This window comes from Thunnus albacares, chromosome 18 (assembly GCF_914725855.1).
Source record: "Thunnus albacares chromosome 18, fThuAlb1.1, whole genome shotgun sequence".
In the NCBI taxonomy this organism is placed as follows: domain Eukaryota; kingdom Metazoa; phylum Chordata; class Actinopteri; order Scombriformes; family Scombridae; genus Thunnus; species Thunnus albacares.
Genome location: NC_058123.1, coordinates 16,275,324 through 16,297,110, shown reverse-complemented (window position 1 = coordinate 16,297,110; position 21,787 = coordinate 16,275,324). Strand labels below are relative to the sequence as shown.

Here is a 21,787-nt window from a genome sequence, read left to right as displayed (position 1 = left end):
GACAGCACAGTGTTGCGCTGCCGCGTGTCACACGCAGTCCACGCGCAAAGTTCATTAATTCCCACGTCACTGCAGATTATTTCTCGCATAATGAGCACTTGATTAACATTTCCCCTCTTTGCTTGATCACAGTAAAAACTCAAACACCATTTGAACGTCTCTGTTAAGAGTTAATTAACATAATTAACTATCAAAAACAAATATTTAAATATATGGAAAGAGGTGGTTTTGATCGTAGTAAAAACTGAAACTGACACAGATTCACTCAAAACTCAACAAGTGGCTGCTGTGATATTAATGTCAGTGGACAATGGTCTTTCTGAGGGACATATTAGAGAGTTGCTCTGTTTCCTACAGAGTTGAAATGTGCCTTTAAAACTTTATTAAAGAAAAACATTTTAAATACCCTGTCCAATGCAAATTAGTCAAACAATAACGCAAATTCATGCAAATGTGTGAGTGAAAGAGTAAAAAGGTCAAAGAATATCACAAACAGGATGACAAAGTGAAATCATTTTACACACTACAGTAGTTTGTAGGTCTTTCAAGCTATAAATAGTAACATGACCTTTTTTGAATTAACACTGAGGCACCATTCATTCATCAGCCAGACATGCAAAACAGAACAAGATTAGAAAATCATCAAAAGTCAAATAAAATTACTATTTTAAAGCAATTATTTTTATGATATATGCATGTTTTATGTCAGCGTGTATGAACCAAATGATTTTAAATAACTCAATCAATCAAAAAAAGACAAAAAAGCTAAAATTTTACAAATAATTTCATCTCTGGTTTTTAAATTAATTCACAGATTCACTCTTTCTCAACCAGAGAGTCATCTCATCTTCATCTTTTCAAACATCTCACCAGGGGAGGTCAGTTTTCAATTAGCGGTCCCAAGAATGGACTCATTTCCTTATTTAGTTAAAATTACATCCTCCTTAAAGTCATACAGAGCATGTTTTAAGATGATTCTTGCCTCTGTTTCATAATTTTCATTTGTTTTGTTGTCATAACTGTACAAATATTGTGAATATAAGGTGAATGTGGATATTGTTAGAGGTAGAGGAAAAGGCAATTTTTCCTCTCCCTGCACATGATTTTCCATTTTTATCATCATTTGATTTTAACTTGAGTAAAATAATTTAACTTTCTGATTCTTCCCTACGAGTCGAAAAACATTTCTATTTTACCTGTACTAAAAAAAATCATGACATGGTTACATAATCTGAGTGTAATAATGATGCCACGGTGTGAACATAGTTTTAACAGAATATTTGACTGTTGGTTACTCAATAATAGCAGCACATTTCAAAAGCAAAAAAAACGTGACAATCCCGCACTCTCGTCCCATCTGCACACCCAGGGTTATAATTCTCACAGCAGATGTCCGGGGATGCAGGGCAAAAGTATGTAATGATGTTAATATACGGAGCCAATTAGACACTCAGGCTCTCACGAACAGTGTTTCGCAGTGTAAAGCTGGGAAATGAGCAGATTTTTGCCCTCCTCTCTCTCTGGGGAATTTTTGTTCTCTGACATCTGTGTCTCTGTCTCCTCTGCTCCGGGGAAAAGCAAAGTATCTTCACTCCATCGCTCCCATCCCCCCTTCAGCATCAGCCTGTTTTAACTCTTCTGCTACCTTTTTATCTTCCGTGCATCTTAAGTGTAGTCACCGATCCTGAGTCAGTGTTACTCTGTACAGTTATTATCAGGTGTAGCCCTATCAAAGTAGTCATGGGTGCTGTTTTTTGGAACATGTCGTGCCTATAAGAGATATGAATCTTGTTTATTTAACACAGTTTTAATCTATAGCACTTTATTTTCTCTATGTATAGCTCCTTATGCACCCCTCCCTTTCCCCTTCTGTAGACACTGGGCTGCAGCAGGGGACATGCAAGCCTCAGGGTGCATTATGGCCCATTTAATGTCCACAGACAGAGAGAATAAAAAAACAACAGGAAAATGTGGTGTGTGCAGTAATAAACAAAAATAAACATACATTTTCTAAAAACTGGGGGGAAAAAACACCATGAAAAGGAAAAAAAGTGTAGAGATAATCTAAAAAGATGACACAGGAAATGTCTCAATAAATCTAACCAAAAAAACAAAATCACATGTTTTTTTACTCATTTTGGGGACATGTCACATTCTATTTTTGCTTTAACTCCCCCCAACCCCCTCCCACCCCAACATCACCCACTCCAACTCTCAGCAGGATCAGACAGCCAAACTAACTTTTGTGGCAAAAGCTGCAGCGCTTGCAGCTGCTGCTCTGTGTTGACAAACAGACGAATTATTGAGAATACAGCTGATGTGAATTATAATCATCTTGTTATCACTTATTCGGGGGATTTTTGCCGTAATGTGCTATGTTGAAATCTTCAGAATAACTGAGTTAAATGGACCTTGACCTGAGATTGTTTCTGTTTCAAAAGCCAAGACTTGGAATGAGTATTTTTGCATTCATAAATGATTAAAATCAAATTTTTGAAGAAGTGGATCATCATATACACAGTGGTGTAACTATAACACCTTTGATAAACTTAAGACATAAGAGAAACCTCTTGTCCATCCATTATCTATTCCCACCTATCCTTTGCAGGGTCACATCTTTTACTATACTGTCAAAAATTGTATAGAGTCATTTTAGAAATCTTTTGAAATTTGATAACTTTTTGAAAACCCCAACATGCCCCAAATGAAAGATTTTGATATATTTTGGGAGAAAATGTTGTGCTCCACACAAACAAATGTTTTAACTTGCAATTTTAAATATGAGGGACATTCACAGTAATTAAAAGAGAAGATATTGACAAAAATATCAAAAAATGTAATTAGCAAAACTGAACCATTTGTTCATTTTTGTGACATTCTCATCATTTTCATATTTCATGCCAATAAAGCACTTTTAAAGTAGAAACGCACACAAAGCTGACTTACTATATACACCATGTACTGTACTTTTTGAAATGCCATAGAGCTTTTTTTCCTCATGAATGGTTCCTTCTCACTGACTCTTATCTCTGACTGCATCTGGCATCTCTATTAACCTCGTCCCCGGGCACAGTTTAATATTACTGAAAGATTAATCAGCAGGGTAAATAATTAACCACGTAACAGCTTGGGGCCTACAAGGTAACAAAAGGTCTCCCTCACCTGAGTCATCAAAACATTTTGTGAACTCATCTAATGAGCAGTTTCTGTAGGACGTAACATCAACACTAAAACAATTCAATCAGGATCACCATATGAACCTAGAAATTGATATTTAGAATTCAAGTTCAGCTGGAAACCTCGCTGTCATCAACAGACTTATATGATAATTAACTGAATGCTCCAATGAACTGCATCAAATAATAAATTATTAATTCATAAAGTCTTTCAGTTCCTCTTAACCTCCAATGCAGCTGACATCTGAAACTTGGAGAAGTTTGAATTTCATCTTGTGATAGATGCTTAATAAACTATCCAGAGTTTAATGGATCATCCTGTTTTCATCATGTATAATGAAAATATTCATGATCCTCATGGTTTCAATTCAGTTTTTGCCATCTGTAAAAAGACTTTGTCCAATGAAACTCTTGTGTTAATAAATAAATAGTTCAATAGGAGAAAAGAAAACAGAGGATAAATTTAAAAAGTAATAAAATATATGATCAAGATTAATAAAATTGGTAAAAGTACAGTATAATTAGTCAAAGTACACTTGACTATGTGGTGTGTGTGTGTGTGTGTATAATGATGTTTTTCCTCAGACCATAGCTTGTATAGACATGAAGTGCTGGAAAGTCTGCTTGAATCCTTTTTAATACTTCCTTTTACAGTCCCATTGTAAGGTTGATTGAGCAATGAAGGCAAAAAGGAAGCAGTCTTTAAGCTGTTCAACAGTCCAAGTTCTTTATCTTCCTTTTGTTTTTTCCTCTCAGCAATGGATTAGTGCAGCACATTTATAATGCAATCAACTTGGCTGAAAAAAGAAAGAAAATCAAAACTGAAGAAAATTTAAAACTGGAAATTCCCAAATTAAAGCCACTGTGGCCTGTTTGGGCCAGCGTGGTCTGAGCTCGTGGGAGAATCTCCAACTCCTGTTTATATAATCAACCTCCTCCAGGAAATAACAATTAGACAATCAATTAACTTATAGCAATGGTTTATCCTTTACCCAATAGATAACTATTATAAGTTAATAGTGTAAAAACATTACTACATATGTTAAAAGAGTAAATATGATCTCAAACTGCTCAAAATCAGCATATCCTCCAAACATCTCACAACCCTCCCTTCCATCTATACCACACTTGGCACATCCCCCCAGGAACTTGACAATAAAAAGGACTCCAAATGGGAAGGAAGTGTGAAGGAAGGTAGTCACATACTCGTAGCCATGATGCAAAAAATATACTTTAATAATTTACCAACATTTCTGGTCATCAACATTTTGGGTTATACAGTGTATCAGAAAAACATCTCCATATAAATATCAATATCAATACTTTCATCATGGTCAGCACCTCTTCAGCATTGGCGTGACAAGTGAAGTCTAGAGGAAAGGTGAGAAACACAAAAATTAATCAAATAAAGATGTTAAAATACCAAATATTTTGTCAGGCTTTCTTCAAGATCTCATGTGTCTGTGTGACTGTGACATAAACAACATAACACAACTACAATTATCAGGTTTCAAGCCCTTAATCTGTATGAATTACCAAACATCCCAGACACCTGCTGGCTAGATGATATGTTAAAGTGACCGAGATGGACAAGCACTTTGTTTTGTGTCTTACTTAAGTTAGAGGTTACACTGCATCCCTGTGACAAACATGCATAATTTTTGAGTCATGCTAAATCTCTTAAAACATCTCAAAAATTCACTTTTATGTACTGTCTAGTGATGACAGATCAGTGAGTCTGTCGTATACGGGCAAGCAGGAATCACAGTCCAAAGTCAACAGACGACCCACTGATGGGAACAGGACTGTCCCTGAACTTCCCAAGATGGATGTAAATTTTTATTGTTGTCCTCACTCCTCATAGTTTATAAAGCTTTGGTGCTATCAGCATATTTTATCATATTGTTATTTTAGTGTTTGGCAGCATGGTCCCGGGTGCAAAGACTGCCCAGCGAAGGACTAAAGCATCAGCAGCAAATGAAAAGTTGTGTCTTACTCTCACATCATGTAGTTGCCTGTTAGAAAATAAAATAAAAAGGCACATATGAACTGTCACGGCTGTATTAAATTGTAAAGTCGATAAACTATCTGATTTCATATTACAATTATCAAGGTGTTCTATGGACCATTCAGTGAACAGCGGTGGATCATGAAGGTTGAAATCTTGTATTTTATGTAAAACAAACCAGCTTTTATTTCATTTTGGCAGAAACCTTCAGGACATTTGATGGCTTCTTTAGTACAGGCACAAAGAATGATAGTTCTTTTGGTCCCACAGATATCCACAGGGACAGGTTTTGTGTTTATATTGGGGCTCAGAAGTACAGAACATGTAGGGAAGCAGGAATGCATCCTCTCTCCTACTTTGAAATGTGTTTGGGTTACTCCTCTCTTTGCTTTTCTGTTAACATACTTTCCAAAGTCCCACTTGTCCTGTCTTTTGAATTTCTGTGGAAAGAGTTGATGAAAAACTTATTTTTAAACAGGGCACTTGCTCATTTCCAAAAAGTAATGGTGTAATGGCTTTTGTAGCTTTAAAAGGTATACCTGTATAGTGAATATTGAAATGGTATTTTTGTGATCCTTATTTTTTTGTTTTTTTGTTGTATTTTATTGTTTTTTATCACAGCAGCCATATCACAGCTGGAAAAGCACACGTGTATTCAATAACCTTAATTAAGACTGCGCTGCAGTTACAGTAGCTGTGCAGGTTCAGGTCTCTGTTATTGTGCTTGCTGGCTCATTGAAATGACTGAGATGCCTAAATGGAACAAAGCCATCATTCATTTTGATTACACATGTTCTTTCCCCGCTGTCACAAATAACTGCCATGAAAAAGTTGCCGCACTCGAAAGACCATAATCCCAAAAATATTCATATCTTGTTGACTGATGATGAATGAAGGTCTCCACTGGAAACCAGAGTTACAATGTGTGGCGCCACAAACTGGCTCAATGTGTCTGACAAGGAAGGAAATCACACCAAGCTCGGGTGCCAGTAATTATTTCATTTTAAGGGAGCAAACTAGTCTGGAGGTTAGTGTTGTCAACAGTATATAAATTGTATGAACGCATGAGAAAAAAAAGGTTCCTAAACTGGCTTAAATATGCCTATTAGAGGTCCACTATAAATTACACTTAACAAGCCTCCCAAACTGACTGCAGAATCCTGAAAGGACAGAGTGACCAGAGAGAGATATAACAATGGAGTGAGGCCAAACTATGTCTGTACATGAGAAGCTAAAAAATATCCCTCTTCTTCATAAGCACCCTGCCTCACTTACACATGTACTGTAGCATACAGCTGAGCTTGTGCAAGAACATTTTTTTCGCAAATTGAGCATCCTCCTGTTCTCGGGTGTGTGTACTTTGCACATTAATATAGCCCTACAGTCTGCACATGCTCACACAGCCCTGTGAAAAGGTCTAATCAAGCAAATTAAGTGAAACACCTGTGTGGGTGTGCGGATCCTTTAAATTCTTAACACAAACTGACCCTTTATTGCTAATATTTGCTCTAAGATTAACTGTAATGAGTAGCAGGCTGTTTTTTACACAAATGTGTCACCTGAAAATCAAAAGATATTTGACCCACACATTAGTCTCTTGTCACTCATGATAGCTCATTGGGCACATTAGATTAACAACCAGTCTAAACGGAGCGTCTATTTTCTTGAAAAGTCTGTTCGGATGGGCAGTTGTAAGGACATAGCGATGTGCTCACGTGCTTATTTCCAATCAGCCACGGCTGTATGAGGGAGGTGTTAATTCCTTTGAGCTTAAACTGCTTAATTTCCACCCACTCCAATAATGGTTTCATCATAGTAGATGGAGGGCTGGTGCAGTTCAATCAGTGATACTGTTACCATACACAGTGGGTGTGTTTCATTTTGAATGTGGTGGATAAAAAGAGACAGACAAAGATTTCTGAAATTTACTAATGAAATCTGTACAATCTGTATATTTATAGTGATTTAATGGCTTTATAGCACAGGTAATATTACTTATTATCACTAATACATTCATATAAAGCAACGTTGTAAACAATGAATAAAATGAATTAGCCTGAGCCAGACATACAATGTATCTGCAAATGTGAAATTCATAAAATAAACAGTTTAAATAGCTGTAAAAATGACAAATGTCATATTATTTCAAATTTATGCCCTTTTTCCCGCAGGAAACAGTAACAAATGGTGGAATGGTATCAATAATTGTATAAATAATTTCATGATTTTAAAAGTACTGCAACAAAACATAGTTGCATAAGTGTATTGCATAGATTTCATAGGAGAGTATATGTTTTTGGGAGGATGCATCGTCTGTGAAATCAGTGTGTGATCCAAATTGTCTAGACTGTACTCAAATGTCCTTGCCCTGCTGTCTTTTTGCTCTTCAGGGGTGACTCAGTCAGATGAAAATTGTTTTGATACTATTTATGCCTCAGAGGGGGGAAAAAATGGTCACTCATCTGTCTACTAGCCTCTGAGCACGTTCATTGCAATGCATGTTAGCAATAATATGATCCAAAAATATGCATGAACAAAGACAAGTGACAGTTGGGGATTGTGAATCATGAAAAGGTTACAAACTTCAAAAAGAAGTAAAGGTATAGGACTGTGACTGACAGATCTCTTGAACTTAGAGCTGTAAAGGTGCAGTGCACACATATGAGGGTGAATTTGAGTGAACAGGGGCTGGCATGGGTGAGTGGGGAGGGGGGGGGGGGGTTCGGCATGACGCAGGGAGGACAGAATAATAACTGTGAACTATTTATAGGAACTCAACGACCTACAGTATTGTATCCTCTCAAATTTTGCTCCTACACCCTCTCTGTGTGACTCTGTTTTTTACTGAGATTAATTGTCCTCATGATTGAAAACTAAATGATCCAATTTCTTCTGATTACAATGCAGTGAGCAGATATTCACACCCCATTATAATAAAAAAGATAGGTCATGTGGCTTTGACACTGAGTTTGTGCAACATTAATTAACATACATGTGTTTTCTGGCTAAACTTGCTATTTACGGGTCTGATAAAGGTCATTATTTGCTCTTTAATATTCCTTCCACAAATTCAGCTATTACAGATGCTATGGTATGCATGCACTTGTCCCTTGGAGAGAGAAAGACGAGTATTTCTGTCTAAATGTTTTCATGTGTAATCTCATATTTAAAATCTGTTTACCAAACTAATTCTGTCTGAATGATATAGAAATCCTGCAGGTGCCAAAAACACTTCACAACCAATAGATATGTGAAGATCTTTCATTGGTGATCACAGCAGCTGGCAGGTTTACAAGTGAAAATATACACACCATCTCCCCCTTGTGTTGAAGTTTCAGCTGGCCATTGACAGAACTAGACAGACATGTATTTATGTGCGCATATATATATATATATATATATATATATATATATATATATATATATATATATATATATATATATATATATATATATATATATATATATATATATATATATATATATATATATATATATATATACACACATATATATATGTATATAATCATATCCTACTGTACAACATCCAAATCATATCCTTTCTTGTATCCTAATTGCACGCATCATGGATATGCAATGTATACATACATATCTGAGTCATTGTGTTGTCTGAACTAAAACACATTCTGCTGGTTTGAGGTTACGGTAAACAAACTATATATGTGTCACTGACACTGCGTTATATACTATAAATGAGAGGAACAAAGCAGTTGACTCTCATGTCACTGGACTCATACGGCTCATCAGCTGAGGGTCAGCACCACGGACAGCGGCAGTAGATGCCAGGTTTGCCAGAGCACGTTCAGCACCTCGGTCAGCAACTGCCACATTTGGTCCGGAGTGGCATGTTGAGAGCACTTAAAGTACGGTAGCACATCAGCTGTCATGCTGCAGGCCAACAAAAACAAGTCGGAGAGCACAATGGTTTGGGTTAGGGCAAGAACAAAGAGAAATTAATCTACAGTATTACAATGTTGTGGTGAAAAAGCACCTGAAACACCTTTAGAAAGTATCAATGCTTATACGTTGTCCAGACACTTGTTTGACAAAAACATTATTGCAATGAGCTGGAGTTTCCAATCAAGATATAACAGCACGCACACAAGATCATTATCACACAATATTGCCTTTCTCCTCAAAGGCTAACCATGTGTGTGTAATTGTCAGATTGGCCTCCTTCCTGAGTGTTTGGTGGAACACTGTAGCTTCTATTGTTACTTCATGAGAACATGAGTACATTCATGATGATTAACTTCCAGCTGCAGCTAAAATGAGTTGAGCTTTGTGTTGAGTTTGACTGTCCTGGCATCTCAGTCAGTTTATTTGACACTTTTTGTGCACAGCATTTACAGGACAGTTTCACAATTACTCACATCTCACTTAAAACAATAGTTCATGTGATCATTGGAAGATCCTCTCCAAATGTGCTTTCAAAGTAAGTAATGAGGGACAAAATCCACATTCGTCATTATGAGCAAAAATGTTAAGTTTATTTGAAGATAATATGAGGCATCAGCCATCTGAGTTAGTCAAATAAAGTGGATATCTGCCATAGTAACATTCCCTCTTTGTGTCTGGGTGGACAGTGTTTTCTTGTTCTGCTGTACTGAAAGGATCGTAACAAAAAGAGGGGATTCATCACTAAAAAGACTTTCACTCTGACTATCCACTTGATTTGACTAATTTTGACAACTGAAGCCTCATATTAGCTTCATTTTCTTTGCACTGAAGGAGGACTGTGGATTTTGTCCCCCATCACTTATGTTGAAGGTACATTATAAAGGGATCTCTTAATATTCAGTATGAACAGGAGGAATAATTACAGCAATGTTCATTTGGGCACCTGACTGTTGTTTAAGACAGACTTGAAAAATTGTGAACCTACCTTTTAAGAGTAGACTGGCCACCTGGAGAATCTAGAGATTTGGGCTCCAATGTGTGCTGTAGCATCAATAACACTGTATTACACTCTGTTTGTCATTTCCTGAGCTTCCTATGATTAGTTGTACAACAATGTTATCGTTCCAGATAAGGTTATTTTACTTTCGAGATGCTTTCCAAGACAAAAATGACATTCAGCCTCTTTTCACAAATCACAAACTAAGGCCACCCCCTGGAAAAATGAGCAAACAGGCCTCCTAAAGAGGGAATGCCGTCAAGCAGAGCGTGTATGGAGGAAAAACAAATTAACAGTCCACCGCGAGATTCTCGTAAAATCTATTTATGTTCACAACAATGCCTTGCGCTGTAAAAGGCAGGCATATTTTTCTAAAATTATTAACATTAATGAGAATAATCCCAGAATTTTATTTGAAACCATTGACTGTCTCCTAAAACCCACCCACTTTAACGTGCATGTCCATCTTCCCTCACAGTCAAAGTGCGAGGAGTTTGCCTTCTTTGAAAATAAGATTGTCAGCATCAGAACTAGTATTATGAATACTACCAATCAAAAATATGCTGGTGCTGCTCGAGGAAATCTAAATTATTTTAGGAAAATTAGCGAAGGGGAACTCCAGAATATCATTTCTCAATTGAAATCTTCCACCTGCTCACTCAATGCCATCCCCCCTTCCTTCTTTAAAGAGGTTGTAGATAGTTTTATTCTCAATGTACTAGATATTGTAAACTGTTCCTTAGAGTCAGGTATCTTCCCGGATCCACTTAAAACTGCTCTAGTTACGCCTCTGCTCAAAAAACACATGCTGTATTCCTCTGTTCTGAGTAACTACAGGCCCCTATCCAACCTGCCCTTTCTAGGTAAAATCCTGGAAAGGGCAGTGTTGATACAGCTGGAGGTATATGATATGATATTTATGAAAAATTTCAGTCTGGTTTCAGAGGTAGACATAGCACCGAGCACTCACTAAAGTCATAAATGATCTTAGAATGAGCGCAGATAAAAAGAAAGTTTCTGTGCTTGTTCTTCTCGATTTGACCACTGCATTCGATACCATTGATCATGAGATACTTCTGAACAGACTTGAAAGCTGGATTGGTCTCTCAGGAACCACATTGAGCTGGTTCAACACCTACCTCACAGACAGAAATTACTTTGTGAGTCTTGGTGACTATGTTTCCGAGAAGCGAAGCATTCTCTATGGTGTTCCTCAGGGCTTGATCCTTGGTCCATTGTTGTTTTCCCTTTACATGATCCCACTTGGTGAAATTATCCGTAACCACAGGATTCACTTTCACTGCTATGCTGATGACACCCAGCTGTATTTATCTGTAGCACCTGACAATAAGGATGCCCTACACCCTCTGCTAAACTGCTTCTCCAGTATTGTGCAGTGGATGAATGGCAACTTTCTCAAATTAAATGAAGACAAAACTGAAGTCCTTATCATTGGCACAGACGCTCAAAGAGATGTAATAATGAATAGACTTGGAAATCTGACCCTACAGGTAAAACCAACAGTGAAAAACCTGGGTGTCATTCCTGATCCTGACCTCAATTTTGACAATCATATCAGCAACGTTACTAAAATAGTCTTTTATCACTTGAGAAACATACCTCTCCCTGGAGGATGCTAAAAAACTGACTCATGCCTTTGTTCTTATTCTTATTCTCCCCATCTTATACTATAGTATAGTATATAGGTATTAATACTATAGGTATTAATACCTATATACTATACTATAGTATAAGATGGGTAGAATTAAAATACTATTTAATACTATAGGTATTAATACCTTAGTACTGCAATGGTGCAGTTTAGGAATGTCACATATTATTATACAAAATTAAAAATACACACAATTACATTCTATGTTCAGTGCTGAATAACTAATATGAAATCCAGGGGTGAAAATCTACAGCTGATCAATCGATTTAATGGCAGGACCACAAAAATAGACTTCAGCTTCAAGCTCTACATGCTCAACTTAAAGCTGCATGCTGCTGATAAGAAAACATGATCCCTGGGGATTTATTTTGTGAGTTACAGGCTGATTTATGTACAATAAGTTTAACAACCAGAGGTCATTGAACAGTTAAGATGACAAAATTAAAATACAAATACTTTATAAGCAAATTTATACATATAGCAGCTAAGGTGGCCTCTGTTGGCAGGAAATCTGTGCGGCCTCACTTTAAAGACCCCTGTCTCCTCTGTGTCACTGACACTGCGTTCACATCCAACACAATGGTACTCTAGGGAATAGCCTGTTTTTCTTTTACTGTGAGTAAACTTAGTGAGAAATGTTGGAGTTGCAAGATAAGGACAAGAGGGAAAACGCTTCATTAATTATGTTAATTCTATGTATATAAAACTCATACTGAATATACTGATGATGATATGAAATCCGGTTAATCACCAAGGAAGCTATCAAATATCTGGAAGTGTTTTGATTAGACAGTACACACAAATTCCCGAAAATGACGTCACAGGCTTTTCCCCAGCTTTTTGGGGGGTGAAAGTGTGGGTGTCAGGCAGATTTACATGGTGACTACGTCTCTTGTTCACTTTCACTTCAGGAGGAGGACATGATCCAGTTGATGGAGGGGGAAGAAGGGAGGGGTGAATCCAGGTTTAGGATTTCAAGCAATTCACTGAGCGTGTCTGAGCGCATTGAGCGGCAGCAGCAGCAGCAGCAACAGTTCCTTCAGCAACAACAAAGTTTCCTCTACAGAAAGTTTTAATGGCGAAATATAAGCCCTGGCTTGTGTGCTGCTTTATTTTTTCGGGTTTAATTTGTGCGGTTGCTCTTGTGTGTCTGTGCATCGCCTCACTTGTGGACAGTGGATCTTCCAGCAGCAGCAGCAGCAGCAGCTTCAAACATGCGGCTGTGGTTGCAGACTCACAACGTTGCTCCGAGGTTGGCAGGTGAGTCACTTTCTGGGGAGGGAAAAAAAAAAATCTGAAGAAAAGTTGATTGTTTGGAAGAAATCAGTGCTGAATTTGACCACGTTTTGCTGAACGCTCCTTATAATGAAATTTGAGATTTTGGGGGATTTTTAAAAAGTTCATTCTTGGTGTGTTACCATGCACACGTTCTGTATTTTCATCATATTTTTTCTTTATTCACTGGATCGATTTTGGTTAGACAGACTTCTGCAGGTTATCAGGCCATACCTCCCTGTCTTGTTGACAGAGATATTGAGCTGAACTGAGCAATGGGATAAGCAGTTTAAGAGATTTGATAGGCTCTGTTTGAAGAATAGAGATAATACCTACAGAAGTGTGCATACAGGCCATTCACCTCCTGCTGATCCACTTCTAAACTGTCATGCCAGGTGTGATTGTAAGAGAAAACTAGGTTTCTAAGCCCACTAACTGATGCTAGTCTTCCTAACGGTGGGGTGGAGTCCATCAGTCTGGCATCACAGTAATTCCCAAACGTGAGCATTATCACTGGAAAGGGCGTATGGCTCTTCCGGCTTTTGTGTTCCTCTCTTGAGCAGTCCAGGATTGGTTCAGGGTTCATTTCCCAGTTCACAGCAGAGAGTTAACTCCTCCACCAGGTTTCACAGAGAGAGGCGCATTGAGGAAACAGGCAACATGTCCATGTGATGAGAGGAACTTAAAAGGAAAGATGACAAACATTTGACAACCATGAGATAAAATGTTACAGAACACCTCTGACCATGTATCTACACAGTGAATGGTGAACGGATATGAAGGGAACTGAATTGGAAAAGGAAGTTGCGCTTCAACAATGGGATTCTCAGTGGAGAGCTAAACCCAAAATCCAGTGAGCATGTTCCAAAAATATGAAGTGGCACATCTCAAATTCCCAATCAAGGAGGACAAAATACTAACATTTCACTTGTTTATTTGGCTCACATCAAAATAGAAAAACGCTCACGCCTTTCAGCACAGAGCCTTCTACAGAGCATTTTTCTATTTTGATGTGAGCCAAATAAACAAGTGAAATGTTAGGATTTTTTCCTCCTTGACTTGGATTATGAAGGGAGTTATGGGAATGTGCAAAGTACAGTCTGCTCTTTAAAACCTGATAAACCATAAGCAATATACCGTATGTATTATACATAAAGTTTGTCAGGACAGAAAACAATAATCTATGTCATATAATTACAATGTAAAGCTCAATGAAAATATTTATTATGCATAATTACAACATCACAACAAACACACATTACCAAAGTCTTGTATGAAACTAGTTTTTATTATGTGGAAACAAAAAGGAATCAACACAACAATATCTGCTTTTTCCAAACTCACTTTTCACCCACACCTAGAGAAACCAAACACACTAGATATAAATTATGTCATCAGATTAAGCCAAGAGAGACAAAATATGCTACTTCTATTTGACTTTGTCCTATCGTAGATGGTGTCCAGCTCAAATAACACAAAAAACAGCATCAACAGTTACGTTTGTTGCTCTGTCAACAAAGTTTCATGAGTCCTTTAATCTGATTCTTCTGATTAAATTTGGCATTTCCCCTCCTAAGGCCCTTTTCCTCTGTCACATCTTTCAGACTACAAGGCAAAGAGTCAGTTTGACCCTCAGAGAGCCAAAACATTCACAACAGTGCCTTCCCTTCTCTTCCAGCACTTCCCATTCCCTTGCCAACCTCTCAGTGAAAAGAACCATTCAGGGATTTTATAGATGACTCAGATTTAATCTTACATGCTCTATTGTATAGTTTAATTATTTTGGATAGATTCAATTAAAAAACATATGTGTTGTAATTTTTAAGGAAGACAGCTCACCTCATGAGTCTTTAAAAAAAGAAAAAAGCTCCACTGTTGCCAGGCATCAGTGCAAGGTTTAAACTTGCCTCTTGGCAGGACTCTGACACTTTGTCACCCTTAAGCACTGAACCTCAGGGTCTACTGTGAAGTCATGCTGTCACGCAACTGTTCAAAGAAATAGATGCATGTCTGTGGTTGGGCAAATGTGTGGTGAGCAGTCAGGAAGTTGGTGACTAACTTTTTGTTCACACATTTCCCATAAAACTAGTGAAAATGACTGTTTTCCAGGAATATACTCCAGCAGGGTGGCTCAGCAGTAGATGGCGCCATTGCAGCTCTTCTGTGCACCTCTCTGGTCAATCCTCAGAGCATGGGGATTGGAGGAGGGTCCATAATCACTATCAGAGAAAAAACAGGTATGTGTACTGATTTATTTGTACGGCTTAAATTGAATTTCTTCTCAAACTGTTTAATCATTCTAAATGCTGATCTATTCCCAGGCAAGGTAAAAGTCTACAACTTCAGAGAGACTGTTCCTCAGTTGTTCAAAAGGAACCTGTTAGATGAATGTCCCACCAAATTCGCACTTACCACAGGTAGGCAGAGTTGTTCATCAATGAATTTAAGTTGGAAATACAAATTTACACCCCTCATTTCCCCTATTAGCCACAGCAGTGTCAGCCCATTAATTTGAACCACGTTACAAAATATTAAAGATGCCCTCCAGACATGTATTAACACATATGAAAATTACTCTGCTTGGAACAATAATGTGTGTTTGATATGGTTTATCCACAAAAAAGTATAATTACCACGTTAAAATTCTTAAAATGGCATCTCCTCCTTCTCTCTCATTAAAAATTTCAGAATCTATGAAAATGCAAATGTGTTCATTTCAAAAGTTTACCTGCTGGACACAAGATGTCTCCTCCTACTATGTGCATAGTGGCTTCAAGTTTCCAAATCACATCACAAACAGATGAATGTGAAAACAGCCTTCCAGTGTCAAACTCCACATTACATCTTTTTGCACAGTGAAGCTCAAACATCCAACTGTAGGAACAAGAATCAAAACATATATATGAGTGGAGGGGAACTTTAATGCTTGATTGCTTTGCCTCGCTTGTGAGTCGCTTTGGATAAAAGTGTCTGGCAAATGACAAAATGTAAAAGATCATTTTATTCAGTGGTCGTTTTAGTTCATTTTTACCTCGATTTATTGGATTTATGTCGTGTCCACTTGCAGTCTTGTATAAATTTGCTTTCCACATACTGTATCTAACAAAAAGCAAGAGGCAGATCTATGAGTTTTTGTTGCATTGGTGATGGTAAAATGTAATTGCTATAAAATACACATTTTACATATTTAGAATCACATTATACAAATAATCACCAATCTGACTCAAAAACACAGTTGTGCTCTCTCTCCTGCTCCTGTTTTTATTCCACATATAGGCCTAGTCCACCTGAAAGTTCAGTCATTTGTTTGATGCAGCTGAACTGTTTCCCTCTTTTGTATCGTAGGCAGCCAGTGGATCGGTGTTCCTGGAGAGCTGCGCGGCTACGAGGAGGTTCACCTAGTGTATGGCAAGCTGCCCTGGGCCAAGCTGTTCGAGCCAACAATTAGACTGGCCAGGGAGGGCATTCCTCTGCCACCGTATCTGGGAAAATTCTTGCACATCCCAATTATAAAACAACGAGTGGAAAATTCATCCCTCTGGTACAACATTGCATTATGAAATAATCATTTTCAGTGAGAATATCCTCTTTGCAGCCACACCGATCAGAAGTGTTTGAAGTGAATGATGATCTGATGACCCTTGCTGGAAACCTTTTCTCATTTGAAATCCTGGAGCAATAAAGTGCTCTGTAAATTTCCCCTGTTTAACTAAATTCATGCGAGATTTATGTAACCTCAGGGATAACAATTGACTAAGTATTTAACTCTCAGGATTGCATAATATTTTAGCCCAGGTGTCACGCTCACTTGAACACTTTTGTGGATTAATGAAAGTGATTATTTAATAGCACCGGGGTTCAAAGTATTGTTCATGGCATAACATTTTAGGAGCAGGGATCACTGACCCAGAGATAAAAGCAGTGCTGGCTTTTAAAAAAAAGTTTGTGTGAAATGTTGCTTTTCCCAAATGCAAGACTTAAAAAGGGGTTAGTCAAAGGGTTAAGTGTAGTGTGAAAAGCCTCAAAGAAAGCATTTGCTTCTTGGATACTTGGTCTGCTCCTGCAAAAGTGTGCACACAGATGCAGAAATAAATTCCTGCAGAGCTTCTGAAAATGTATCAATGAATATTTTCTAATTCATATGTTTTTATGTTCTTAAATGATATTCTAATATGTTCATATACATGGACACTGTTTTCCAGTGAAGTTTTCTGCAACAAGAACAAGAGTGTGCTGAGCCAAGGAGACATCCTGAAGATGCCTAAGCTTGCAGAAACAATGGAGACCATTGCAGAAGAAGGGGCAAAAGCCTTCTACAGTGGCAAAATAGGACTGGACTTAATCCAAGACATAAAAGCTGCAGGTTGGTGCAGTATCAACATAGGTCGGGCAAGTTGGGGGTTTAAATGCTTGAATAGTAAAGGAAAAGTAAAAGAGACTAGTTTAAAATAAGCAAGCTTTTTATATATTCTACACATTTCTCTTAGGCGGGACGCTAACAATGGAGGATCTGAAGTTGTTCAAAGTGCTGGTGAAAGATGCATGGAGGGTTCCTCTGGGAAATAGTCAGCTGTACATCCCTCCACCACCTGCTGGGGGCGCTCTGCTTGCCTTCATTCTCAAGCTAATGAAAGGTTTCATGTACTGTGTGATGACTCTTCCGTGAGCCCTGCAGCAACGGAATTATATTCTAGCATATTCGTCGTATACTCTGAATTATAAAGAAGCAAAAACACAATTCAGTAACAGATAGTTTTAACATTGGTTCTTCTTCTCTTTTTCCGCAGGGTTCCCCTTGACTTCAAACCCCCTGGATGTTAACCAGAAGATTCAGATGTACCATCATTACATAGAGGCAGCTAAATTTGCTAACGGGCAACGGGGGAGCATTCGTGATCCTGCCTTTAATAAGAAGGAGGTTGGGATCTGAGATAGTTTTTTAAATGTGTTTTTGGGAAACAAGGAAAACAAGTTCATTATGTTCAAATAGTCAAGAAAATATCTAATTGTATGATAGGTGTTAAAGCTGCACTTAATCAATATTTTTATATTAACAATGGGAAAAATGGAATATTGAAAGGAGTTTGTACAAAGATAGAGACAAACCTGCAGAGAATGATCACTTATTAGCAAACTGTTTTGGTTTCCCAGCCAGCAACTTTCCTGAATATTTACTGTTACAGTTAACGTACTTTCTAGTCATAGCAGGTAGCTGTCAAAGGAGAGAAAATATTGGACTTACCCATAAATATTCACCTAGTGAATGGAAACACAACTCCAAATAAATGCTGGTTCAACTCTATGTCTTCTGTACTTGTAAATAGGCAACTGCTTGCTAACACTTTCACTATATCAATTTTATAAGGTGATAATATGTCAGTGTTGTGTTTACAGCTTGTTTCGCTCACCCCAAGTGGCCAAAAAGTCTTTATGCAGATCTAAGTCAGAAACAAAAGGCTTACTATACCATTTCTGTTTCCTATCTGTATCTACACTTTTATATCTACAAAAATCCCGGACAAAGGAAATAAGCAAAAAAAAAAAACAGAAAATTAAAGAAACACGAAAGAAACAAAAACATAATCTGAGATAGTTCATGCACAGGAAAACACAGGATGTCATTATATCCTTTTCCAGTTTGTCTCATCATGATATTCTTCTTTCAGAGTGCAGATCATTTGATTGATCCCGCCTTCATAAATCGCATCAGGGAGATGATTTCCTCCAACCGCACCCAAGACAACTCCTACTACAACGTCAAGCCCTCCACTGATCACATTGGGACGACACATGTGTCTGTCCTTGATGAAGACGGTCTGGCTGTTTCTGCCACCAGCACCATAAACCAAATGTGAGCAGGAAGATTCTTCATACAGGAGATATCTGTTGTTATATGAAAATATTCTATGATATAAGAGTCATTCCCTCTGATTACTGTGTTGTGCTGTAGATTCGGAGGAACCATTTACTCTTCACGAACAGGTATCATCCTCAACAACGAGCTGTCTGACTTTTGTGGGAGAGCAAACACAATGAGGGCAGGTAAGGTCACAGACATGAACAGAGCCTCTCAATCAAAGCCAATTGAATAAAAGACATTACTTAATGCAGTCCTTTAGTGTCTTTTAGCTCTGATATGGAGTGTTATTGTTGTCATAGGTGAACAACCTCCCTCCTCAATGACTCCAGTCATACTGGAGACAGAGTCTGGAGGAATTCTTGTAATTGGTGGATCAGGAGGAAGCATGATTACCACAGCAGTGGCCTTGGTAACTCAACTGAACTCTGCTTGCATACTTATTTGTCAGCTATCTTATTTATTTGCTTACATGATTCTCTTTTATTCCCGCAGTCTATGATAAATCACCTATGGCTGGGCATGAATCTGAAAGATGCCATTGCTGCACCTATAGTGTTTGTTGACGCCAAGAACAATGTAAATTTTGAGCCTGGTTTTGACAAGGTGAAGTACTCATGTTCTCTCATCTTTGCTGCCCATTAATGACATTCAAATTCACTAGACTGTGAACGTCTATCTAATGAATAACATTTCTATTTATGTTCATGGATTCTGATGGAGATTACCAAGACGTAATCCTGCAAAATCAGATTTAATTGACAATCAGTTTTGAAATCTGAAGTGGGAAGTAATAAGTTGTATTACTGTGTGTGTGTGTGTGTGTGTGTGTGTGTGTGTGTGTGTGTGTGTGTGTGTGCCCTCAGACGGTGATACAAGGCCTCAAAGCTCTTGGACACAAAGTTGGAGACTGGCATTACTTCTTAAACGTAGTGAATGCTGTGGAAAAGGAGAATGGTTGCCTTGTAGCCGTATCAGATAGGAGGAAGATGGGAATGTCAGCTGGATACTGACCGTACAGACCATGTGGACACATCAACTTCTCACTGAAATCTGCCCTAAAATCTGACCTTAAGACCAATTGAATGAACCTGTGGCCTTAAGAACAATAAATGTGCCGCAAATCTGAAGATGTGAGCTGACTGGTGCTCAGGCTCTTTCTTGATGGAACTGATGAACAACAAAGTTGAACAACAAAGAATAATTCCAGCTTATTACAGTGTGGGGTCTTATTTTAATAGTTTGGGCCATCATTTCTATTAGTTTTAATGATAGTGAACTCACAAAAGTAATTGCTGGGATCTTTGAACACAGCGACTAAAAAGAAGTCAGACAGGCCAAAAAATGTACGTTCAGATGATCAAACAGGTTGTAAACAAGCAAACAGATCCAGCAGATTATCTAACTCACTTTATTTGAAAGTAAAACACAAAGTGAGTTGACTCAAATGTCAGTAATAATCCTTCATGGCACATGAAAACTGTGTACGCAGAACTACGATAGTACAACGAACAGTTAAGGTAAATATTTTAGTATTCACCTTTGTTTGTTTTTTTCCAAAGAAATTTGGATAAATTGGGGGTTTGTTTAAAACCTGTTTGATTGTCTGACTGTCTGTGTTTCTTGCCCCGTCAGACTTTTTTTTTTTTTGCCATGTTGCTGCTTTCCCAGATCTCAGAAATAAACTTAATGTGCACTGAAGTATTATTACCAATGACCAATGAGTGAAATTAAGACCCAAGCTGTAATAAAAAAGTTGTAATACACATTTTCAATCTAGCCAGTCATCACACACGCACACTATGATGTCATTCCACTTGAATGACGCAGACTAACGCACTATACTCTTACTGCTGAGATCTGCTTGTATGTACTGTAGGATTACACACTCCTAAACCTTTTATTTTTCTGACTGAAGTAAAAACTGTTTGCCGTAGATGAGCCATGTGACCCTTTTAAACTGACACCCTGACTGACACGTGAGTTGAAGGCCGATGTAGCTGCCCAGACAGGGAACTTTTACTGTGACCTTACAGATTTCTTACTGTGTGTGAAACATTACTGAGCATATCGTGATCTTTTTTAAAAGAGTAAAGAGTTGAATTTCATTTTAAACAAATCAACAAGTAGATTCACAGTGAACAAATGATCTCAAAAAGCTTAAATGTATTTTTACACCATCAAAGTGTCATTTTATATTTTCTCTGTTTTAATGTCAGAATGTTTTGTAAAATAATTACACATTTTTTACTACTATTAACTGAAAATCTGTGTTGTGAAAATAAATCATAAAGTCCAAACTATGATGAAATCACTGAGTCCCTGATCTTCCAGACATATTTCTCAACCAGAAAGCCTTTGAGCTTCTTGCGCTAAGGCTTCTCAAGCCAAATACATTCAATACACTCTTCTCTGTAAACACCAGTTCTTTAAACATTTATTTCTTGTTAGTACAGTATTACCAGCAATAATCTGCTCCATGTCTTCCTGTTTGCCTTTTTTCCGAGCCACACTTTTGCAAAGAGGACAAAGGAAGCGGCAATGAAACACATTTCAGCAGAGAGACTTATGAATTAGTAATGATTTCTTAAGTGGATTCTACTCTGTTTTCCTTTGAGGCATTAGATGTGAGTTATGAGAACATGCTAATTTTACTCCTTGTGAAGCAACACTGTGTCTTTGTTGTATGACAAATAAGTTAATCGGGGTAAGTTGTGACTTTATGGCTTCAGAGTCATGATATTACCCTCTTTGTATGAATAACAGCCATTTAAAATAAGCGTCATTCACTTTAGAAAATGTCCCAAAGGCAAATAATCCTGTGATGACTTCCAGTGTTAGCACACTTTCAATCACAAAGTGCCTTGATGAAGTAAATTAC

General features: G+C 37.7%; 1 protein-coding gene and 1 long non-coding RNA gene across 2 annotated transcripts; one reads left to right on the top strand and one right to left on the bottom strand.

Moving 5' to 3' along the window:
• The first annotated feature begins 12,688 nt into the window (after positions 1-12,688).
• Positions 12,689-20,215, top strand: ggt5b (gamma-glutamyltransferase 5b). Its single transcript, XM_044334436.1, has 12 exons — positions 12,689-13,034; positions 15,159-15,286; positions 15,371-15,466; positions 16,395-16,590; positions 17,252-17,412; positions 17,537-17,683; positions 17,837-17,967; positions 18,716-18,900; positions 19,000-19,091; positions 19,209-19,318; positions 19,402-19,512; positions 19,773-20,215. The coding sequence occupies exons 1-12, from the start codon at positions 12,850-12,852 to the stop codon at positions 19,917-19,919; spliced, it is 1,689 nt and encodes a 562-aa protein (XP_044190371.1). The 5' UTR covers positions 12,689-12,849; the 3' UTR covers positions 19,920-20,215.
• A 609-nt stretch (positions 20,216-20,824) lies between these two features.
• Positions 20,825-21,209, bottom strand: LOC122968908. Its single transcript, XR_006398909.1, has 2 exons — positions 21,031-21,209; positions 20,825-20,983 (listed from the first exon to the last, which is right to left on the bottom strand). It is a non-coding gene; the product is annotated as an uncharacterized LOC122968908 (long non-coding RNA).
• Positions 21,210-21,787: the final 578 nt, after the last annotated feature.

Bases quoted from the DNA above. Each gene is read 5' to 3' on its own strand.
- ggt5b (XM_044334436.1), top strand. From the start codon at position 12,850: ATGGCGAAATATAAGCCCTGGCTTGTGTGCTGCTTTATTTTTTCGGGT. The intron at 15,287-15,370 runs GTATGTGTACTG...ATCTATTCCCAG, and splicing joins CACTATCAGAGAAAAAACAG to GCAAGGTAAAAGTCTACAAC. The intron at 17,684-17,836 runs GTTTCATGTACT...CTTTTTCCGCAG, and splicing joins CATTCTCAAGCTAATGAAAG to GGTTCCCCTTGACTTCAAAC.